Source organism: Marmota monax, unplaced genomic scaffold (assembly GCF_021218885.2).
Source record: "Marmota monax isolate L192 unplaced genomic scaffold, Marmota_monax_Labrador192_F-V1.1 WCK01_AAM20220418_F8-fsc00096, whole genome shotgun sequence".
Taxonomy (NCBI): Eukaryota; Metazoa; Chordata; class Mammalia; order Rodentia; family Sciuridae; genus Marmota; species Marmota monax.
The window spans coordinates 6,813,334-6,822,659 of record NW_026695236.1 but is presented as its reverse complement, the minus strand read 5'-3'; the positions used below and the strand labels follow the sequence as shown (position 1 = coordinate 6,822,659).

Sequence of the window (9,326 nt, the reverse complement as noted above, 5' to 3'; positions counted from 1 at the left end):
AGTGAGTTTTTGGAATGTGCTTGCTTTTTTCTTATGTCTTTTTCATCACTTGTTTTTTAAAAACATATGCGCGGTACCTGCTATGAGCCAGGTACTCTGAGACATGAGATGAGTACCTTCTGCCATTTATTCGGAGGAGATAGGTATAAAACACTGAAACATATTTGTTTATTGAGGTCTTACTATGTGGTAGGCACTGGCAGACTTTCTATAAGTATTTTCTTTGATACTTAAAACTATGCTACATGATAGATGATATTTCCATTTTATAGATAAAATTCAGCTACTCACTTCAGATGTTATACAAAATTTGAACCTGCCTTTGTCTTATTCCAGTACTAATGCAATAAAAATAAAAAACACAAGATAAATGCTAAGATAGAAGTAGGCATACCAAATCACCTGGAGGTGGGTTAAGGAATACTTTACAAAGATGGTAATATGTGAGCTTCAAGGATAACTGTAAGTGAAAGCCACATTGATAGGAAGGATATCTTTTGGAGAATTAATAGCAGATGTAAAGGATTCAAATGGGTCATGTGTTCTAAAAAACTGATTTTCATGACTAAAACCTGGTAATTTTCAAATAGATGATGAACTTTCTTGGACATGCAGCCATTATACATGTTAAACAAAGTGATATATTTCAGTATACATGAATGCTGCAATGGAAGAATTTTGGGGGTCTGTGAATTAAAAAAATGTAGGCTGAATTTTCTGTTATACATTTTTCTGGAGACACTGCATAGGTTTAATCAAACACAGGTATGGAGTGTTCAAAAGGAAGGTGATATTCAAAACTATCAGCATACCAAGTGTATCCATAAGAGAGAGAAGAGGGCCAAGGACAATTCCTTGGGAAATAAAAAGCTGGCAGCTGGGAAGATAAGGGAAAAAAAGTGCTAAAGAAAGAAGGCAAATATTCATGTCAGCAGCTCAACTCACATTAGCCAAGCTATGGAACAATGTAGGTGTCCCTCAACAGATGAATGGGTAAAGAAAATGTGGTATATACACACAATGGAATATTATTCAGCCATAAAGAAGAATGAAATTAAGGCATTTGCTGGTAAATGGGTAGATCTTATTTCATGCTAAGAGAAATAAGACAATCCTCCCCAAAACCAAGGGCCAATTGTTCTGATTTATGGATGCTAAACCACAATAAGGGAGGGTGGGGAGGGGAAGAATATAGAAGCCCACTGGATTAGACAAAGGGAAACAAGGAAAAGGGACTAGGAAGGGGAACAGGAAAGACAACAGAATTAGAGACCAGGGTAACTCCACATCATGTATGACCACACCTAAATAGAATTAAGTTATACTCTATGTATGTATATTCTGCCCAAATACATTCTTACTTTCATGTATAATTAAATTTTTGGTTAAAAATGAGAGATTTAACATGGACTCTGTCCTGAAGAATGTAAATATTATAAACCACAAATTTAAAGGGGGAAGGGAAGCAAAACAAAAAGAAACATCCCAATTAAAAAAAAAAAAGGCAAGAAAAGTAGAGGAGGAAAAACTTGGCAATAGGGAAAACAAAAAAAAAAAACACCTTTAAGGGATGGGCTAGACAACAAATTAAGTCACAAATATATGGTAAGACTGAGAAATACTTTAACTGCTGAGTATGGGGTGCCAAGTCTAGATACAAAGGTTAGTGTGGATGTGAGTTAATGAAATGTAAGGGTCTAACTTTGGAATGGAGGAAGGACAATGCTTTTTGTGAGATGGTCATTGGTAATTACTGTTGGAATTCAGAGTTCAATTCCTATTTTTCCTGAGGTGGGAAGCCAGATGTGGGGTAATGATCTAGCGCTGCCCTAAATTTAGCTGCCTATTAGAATCACAGTGAAAGTTAAGAGATTCCTCATCTATCAAGTCTCATTTAGTTGATTCTCATTCAAGGGCATCTCAAATATTTAGAAAGCTCTGCAGTCAATTCTAATGAACAGCCAGTTAGAGTAATCAATTTAGAAATCAGCCACCTTAGATTTTGGTACCAACTAATATTCAACACAGCACTGGGAGCTAGAATTAGTAATCAACACTGAAAAGTGCGCCAAGAAAAGCTAAAGGAAGCCCCAGAAAAGGTGGAACATTATATTTGAAATTTGAGAGTTCAAGTTTGCAAAAGAATAAAAGGAAGGTTGTTGTGTATGCCCCAAAATGTAGACATTTCATTAAGTTTATACCTACTTTATAATATTATCTGGTCTTAGTGTAACTTTTCCAATTTTGATGGTCTGGAAAATACAAAGCAATCTCAAAGTAAGTTAAAAAAACAAGTTAAAAATAAGCATTGGGAAGAAAAAAATCAGGACTTATAATTTACAAATTTAGTAATTCCTATGTAACAGTTTAACTCAAAATGGAGGTGTCTATATTCTAGTTATGTTTTTTTGGCTGGCCGGCTGGTCTTGCAGACTAGTTAGCACCCTGAAAGAGGTTTATGAAAAATATTCAGGAAAACCTAAAGAGATATCTAACCACACCTGCAAATAGAAAGATGTAGTTGACTAAATAGGTAAATTGGAGGCAGAAATGGAAAGTCAAGAGCTTTTGTCAAATGCCTGAACTTCTGTGAAGCTGGAAGTTCTCTCCTAATCCTAAATGGGGTCAGTTCCCTGAGATAATGGGTATTTTTTTGGGCAGAGGAGGACAAGTTAAGTTAAATAGGAACCAAAATGTATTCACAGGGTACCTCAGAGAGGATTTGGAGGTAAGCACCAAAGAGAGAACAAGAATGCCTGGGAGTAAAAGAGAAGAGTACATGGGCAGTCAGGGTGATGCACATCTGTAGTTCCAGGTATCCAGGAGAGGCTGAGGCAGGAGGATCACTTGAGCCCAGGAGTTCCAGGACAGCCTGGAAAACAGTGAGACTATCCCATGGGGGTTTAGAGTACATGAGCAGAAAGAGATGGTAATTAAAACCCAAGTAACTTATATGACTATAGCTGGCCCTGCTCCCTTCTGTGGAACTAGATATCAAAAGGTGATTTGTGGGAGACGAGAGAGAGAGACCATACTTTATCACTTTACTCTGGAAAAGTTGGTGAAAGCAATTTTTACAAACTGGACCCACAATCTCCAACTCAAAAACAAATTTCTATTCTCTGAAATGCTAGATGTCTCCTCCAGCATGAATTCTGAACCTTGTTTCAACTGAGAAACTTCCTTTATTTTCTGGTACCAGAGATGGAACCCAGGGTGCTTAACAATTGAGCCAGATCCCCAGTCCTTTTTATATTTTATTTAAAGACAGGGCCTCCCTAAGTTGCTCGGTCTGGCTTTGAATTTGCATTCCTCATGCCTAAGCCTCCCAAGCCACTGGGATTATAGGCATGTGCTACCATGCTCGGCAAGAAACTTCCTTTAAAATTAGCCACTTACCTTGAAATCTTGTACAAATCTGGTTTTTATATCTTTAATACACTGTTTTACTAAAATTGCTCTCCTCAGTATATCAATGATTTTTTTGCTAAAACTAGTGTCCTTTTCTTAGCTCCTTAATCTCTCTTGGCTCATTATTTCTTAAACTACCTTCTTTGCTTTATGTGACAGTAAATGTTTTTCTTTGCTTCTATCTTTAATTTGGTAAGGATTTAAAGTTTTTTCCTAAATCAAAAGAACAATCATAAAAAATTGAATACTTTCATACCCTCTCTTCACTTATGCATAATCACTGAGTTAACAATATGGTATAGATCCTTTCTAAGCTTATGATTCTTTTAAAAAATTAAATGGGATTTCATATATATATATATATATATATATATATATATATATATAATTTTTTTTTAATTTTTAAAATATTTTTTAGTTGTCAATGGACCTTTGACTTTATCTGTGGTGTTGAGAGTTGAAACCAGTGCCTCATACATGCTAGGCAAGCACTCTACCACTAAGTTACAACCCCAGCCCCCACATACATATATTATTTTACATCTTTTTTCACTGTTATCTTACAATTCTTTCCATGCTGATTAATTCATTTAAATTTGCATTTCTACCACTCTGAAATATTCTGTATTATAAAAGTAGTAAAATTTATTCAGCCATTCTTTTACCAATGGATATTCAAGTTTTTTCCTAATTAATTATAATTACAAAGTGTTGTAATGACTATCATAAGATATGTATATCAGCAAGTTATTTTGAAGACTTTACAACCAGACAGTTGCTAATTCATAGCTAATGTATATTTAAATTTTGAGAGAGGGCTGGGGTTATGGCTTAATGGCAGAGCACTTGCCTTGCACGTGTGAGGCACTGGGTTCGATCCTCAACATCACATAAAAATAAACAAAATAAAGACTTAAAAAATAAAATAAAATTTTGAGAGAGTTGGTTAGGGTTACGTTAGCTTCATAGTTGGGAACACTTCTCTTTTCTTAATGTTTTGTTTCTAGTGACTTTTGTCAAAGATAGAATACTTTAGGATATTCATTTAAAAAAAATTTTTTTTTTTTTTGAGATAGGGTCTTGCCAAGTTGCTTAGGGTCTCACTAAGTTGCTGAGGCTGGCTTTGAACTTGCAATCTTTCTGCTTTAGACTCCTGAGCTGCTGGGATTACAGATGTATGCCACCACGTCTGGCTCATTCTTGCTTTTATTTTTAATTCCTCTTAAGTTTATTTTGGGGGATTTAACCTTATCTGTTTCTCTGCTACTTGTTTCTGCTTCCTGTTCTGACTCTTCTTGGTATGTGTGTATCCTTTAAAGATTTGTCATGTGCTGCCTCATTCCCTCCATGAGTTCTTTCACCCTATATAACATAGCAAAAAGTAAAGCCTTTACCATTATTACAGAAGTGGCTACAAGCACTGTATTAATTTGGAGTCAGTTTTAGTAGGTTCCAACTCCCCAACTTTTAGTTATTTGATCTTGGCCAATCTGAATTGTTTCTTCATCTGTAAAAATAAAAATAATAGTAAAGATTAGGTTTAAAGTATCTGTGAACCATTTAGCATAAAATTGCTCATATTTATAACTCAATAAATATGAAAGACTAATGGCCACAGTTCCCCATTTCTGAAATCAGATTGGAATGAAGACTAATCCCAAACTTCTTTTTAATAATAAAAAAACCTTATTTTCAAACTTTATCTGTTCATCCACCTGACAATCTTTCAAGCCACCCCACTCATCCACCCAACAGCTTCCAACTAAGCCCTTTCCTTGAAGTAAATATTCCAGATGTTAAGAATGCCAAGATGGATAAGATATAGTCTCTACCTTCCAGAAGCTCAGAACCCCTGGAGGTTGGGGTGGAAGTGAGAACTGTTAAATAGGCAATTACAATACAAAGGTGATAAGTGATCTAATTGATATAGTTCGTGGAAATTAAGACTCTGAGAATATGTGCAGCAAGACTGAAGGACCTAAGTTGGACTCTTCACTCAGATATTTTTACTGTGTATCCTTAAGCAATAAACTTTTGTGCCTTTTTTTTTGATCTGTAAAAAGGAATATCTATTTTGGAAGGCTGCAGTATGAATTACAGAAGAAAACTAAAATAAAGCACTTCATATAGTGGGGGCGGAGTGATTTATGAATTCAGTAAATTTATTATTAATTACAAGATGCTATGTTCAAGAAAGGTAATTGTACCTCAAAAGAGAAGAGGTAGTGTCTGCAGAATTCCCCAAATGTGTCCTCTGGACAAAGCTGGAGGGTGGGATGATGGGTTTGGGGATGGGGGAGGCAGGGTAGTTTTGGGTAGTAGGAACAGCACAGCACATATATGAAAAAGTGTTTCCAGGACCCCAGTTCATTATTCTTGAAGGGAGAAGATATGTGTGGTAAGGCATTAATAGTGGAAAAAACAGCTGAGAGGGGAAGCAAGGTGGGCCATATCCCTGAAGGGCAGAGAACTCTTAGTATTTTCTGCTGCTGGCACAAAACCTGACCCATAAATTTACAACAAATAGTGAATGGAAGCGATTGTGTTAATCAATGGAGTTGGAGAGAAAGATTTTAGTCAGATTGTTGAATAGGAACATGTTACAGTGAAAGAAATCTGGATTTGAGGTTAGAAGACCTGGAGCAGTCTTTCGACGAATGAATGACCTGTGTTTTTACACCGGCTTTACAACTTACCTGCTGTCCGACGTTAGAAATTTACTGATATATTGAGTCTTGACCTGTAAAATGGGGATTAACACCTAGCGAGATAATCACAGAGCCCGGCATTAGTAGGCACTCAATAACGCCAGCGGCTGTAGCTGCTAAATTCTCTCTTAGGTCTTTTTCAATATTTGTGAAATTACAGGATAAGAACAGATTTTCTTCCAATCAGCACTGAAAAAGTATATTAGGTTTGCCAAGGACGAAAAGGCCCCACCCGGCCCGCGCTACACAGGTCACCTACGCAGACTGCAGTCCTGGGGCCTCCATTTGGGTCGCTGAGCGATAGAGGGCGAGATGGATGACAAGCTGTTCTCAAGATGAACCTCAGGCTTCGATAGGTTCTTCAAGACGGATCAAAAATCTCACCGAAAACTGATCCACACCTACTTCCCACCGCTCCAAAAGCAAAGCCTTGAAAAAGGTGAAAGGAAGGAAGTAGGAAGTGACGTATCAATGAGCAATCGGAAATTACCGCACCACGCCGGAAGTTTACTCGTTTCCAAGGCAACGGCTCCGCCACCACTCCCTCCAGGTGGCCGGAGTCGGGACGCTGGAAAGCGACTCAGAGGAAAGGGCTTCCGCCGACGGCGGCCGCCGCCAGAGCGACTCGCGGGGAGTAGTAAATGAAGACGGCGGCCGCCGTACCAGCCATCATGCGTGGAAGGTAAACGGCCGACACGGTTCTCACTGCGCCCATTCCAGGGGAAGAGTTGCCGAAGCCCAGGGACTTTGTCTCACCGACAACAGGGAGAGAAAACGTGAAGAAGGCGACAATCGCCTCAAGGTCTCCTTGGGAAGAGTGGGTGAAGACGTCGGCTTCTCCCGCAGGGACTCGCGGAGTCGTTGGAGACATAGGCCACCACCGCTGTGCCTTTCGGGAGAGAGTCAAGGGAGATGGTGGTCACCGTCACAGCAGCTCTTGGGTGAAAGTGAGGGGAGACCGCGGCTTCCCCAGCAGCGACTTGAGTTCAAGTGACGTCGGCGACCCGCACTCGAGCGACTCTGGTGCTACAGTCAGAGACCACAACCGCCGACTCAGTGGCTCTTGGGAGAGAGGGAGTGTGGATGGTAGCCACTACCCCAGTAGTTCTTGGGACGGAGTAAGTGAGGACCGCGGCTATGTGGCCAGCGACTCCTCGGGGGTGAGCGTTAGCGAAAACGCCAGTCGCCGTCTCCGTGGCTTCCGGGAGAGAGAAAGTGAAGACGAAGGTTCCCGAGGTAGGGTTTCTTGGGAGAGAGCAAGCAGGGAGGACTCTGGCTACCGTCCCAGCGACGACGACGAAGACGGCTGCAGCCGCTACAGTGGCTCCTGGGTGAGAGCAAGTGAAGACCGCCGCAGCAGCAGGGGTTCCACTCCTCCCGGGAGTCTGAGGGATTGCACCATGCCTGGGGTGGCCAATTCGGGCCCTTCCTCTTCCTTTAAGGAGACTGCAAACACGTGTGAGTCAGACTATTTTGTTGGCTCTTGACTTTGCCACACTTCTTTTCACACATCAGCCCACAGCAGCCCTAGCCTCTGCTGGCATTTTCCGTTTAGAGTAGTCACGCCTTCTTTCCCCTTCTTTATTTTCATTGATTCCCCAGACTATTCACCCATCTGTCATCCTCCCTCATTTCCCCCTTTATTTTGATCCGCATCCTTTGAAACTTCTTGCTCAAATTGACATCAACTCTGGTTTAATCTTTTGGATCCTTTTAAGTTATTACCTGACTTCTCTGCAGTATTTGATCCTGTGGAGATAATAATTTAGGCTCACCTAGTTTTTTTTTCCTTTTCACTCTATTGGGTCTTCCTTTCCTTTGCTGACTTACTTTGCTCTATTCTTAAGTGTTGTTTTCTTCCCTTGATGGTGCCGTCTAAAAGTGGTCCCTTTTTCCCCCCCTGTCATGTACTGTGGCTTCTGTTCTGTGTTATTCATTCAACTCTTCATAAATATTTAGTGTCTACCGTGGGCAGTGTTGCAAGGAAATAGCATTAAAGAAGGCAGGCGCATAATCTGTCTTATACTGACTCATGTGATAAGTATTGGAAAGGAATATAAAGTTCCATTGGTTTCATTATGGGGTGAGAAGAGGGTCAGAAAAAGCTTTCTACAGGCCAAACACTGAGGCCTGAATTCCACATCTCTCCTCTGAACTGCAAACTTAAGTATGCATCTCTTTTTTGGAAAACTTCCTTGGGCACCTCAAGATTATGATACCCCAAATGTAATTTTTTTTTGGGGGGGTGCTGGGGATTGAACCCAGGACCTTGTGCAGCAAGGCAAGCACTCTACCACCTGAGCTATATTTCCAGCCCAAAATGCAATTTTGTATCCATAAACTCTTATATCCCTTAATGTTTTCTATCTCAATGGCAAGATTGCATTCAAGTGACTAAGATACCTTGGATTTATTCCACTACTCTTTCCTTATTTCACCCACTATACTCATCCAAGTTCAGGTCATCCTTTTTCCATTACTATCCGTTGAATCTGTTTTCGTTTGTTTCACTGCTACTGTCTTAGTTGAGGGTCTCAATTATTCTGGTCTAAAGTGGTGTTTATGTTCTTACATAGTCTCCCTGACTTGCTAATCTTGCCGTTTTGCTCCCTAGTCAATAATTTTCTCACTACCAGCCATATAAACTCAGTGTTAAAAATCTGATCATTTAATTCCTTTTTTTGAAAAGATAGTACACTCTGTCTTTATATTTTAACTTTCTATTTCATTACCATCATACTTCTATCTCATTCTCCCACTTATTCTTCAATGTAGATTTTTTTTTTTGGTAGTTAGGGAAATTGGAACAGTTTCTGTTTAGTGTGTATGTTTTAGTTCAACTTTGCTATAGCTTAAATCTGGAAATAGATCATCCTGGTTTCAATTTATCTTCTCTTTGACCATTGGGAATCCTACTTGAAATCTCTGCCTTCAATTTCCTTAGGTATAAAATAGTATCAGACTTAGCTTGCAGGGCTCAGAATACAGGCATAAAATGTCTGGTACAGTGTAGGTGATTAATGGATATTTGTTGAAAAAAGTTAGCAGAAAATGATATCTCATTACATCATTATGCTGGATTTTTGTATAATTTGCCAACAATTCTGTCAGATGATGAAAGGAGTGCAATTTAATAGAAATGTCCACTGATGAAAGGAGTGCAATTTAATAGAAATGTAACTGAATTGTGCCTGAGGTACTTTGGAT

At 39.4% G+C, this 9,326-nt stretch overlaps 1 protein-coding gene and 1 long non-coding RNA gene across 2 annotated transcripts in view; one reads left to right on the top strand and one right to left on the bottom strand.

The window, feature by feature from the left end:
* Window positions 1-146: 146 nt before the first annotated feature.
* On the bottom strand, window positions 147-6,901 carry LOC131423977 (uncharacterized). The gene is made up of 2 exons (XR_009226264.1): window positions 4,806-6,901; window positions 147-2,872 (listed from the first exon to the last, which is right to left on the bottom strand). It is a non-coding gene; the product is annotated as an uncharacterized LOC131423977 (long non-coding RNA).
* The window catches only part of Ankrd42 (ankyrin repeat domain 42), a 58,901-nt gene continuing 56,381 nt past the window's right edge, over window positions 6,807-9,326 (top strand). Inside the window, exon 1 of the mRNA XM_046439317.2 lies at window positions 6,807-7,577. Within this exon, the coding sequence (XP_046295273.1) occupies window positions 7,520-7,577 (58 nt within the window). The 5' untranslated portion in view covers window positions 6,807-7,519. The remainder of the gene's footprint in view (window positions 7,578-9,326) is intronic.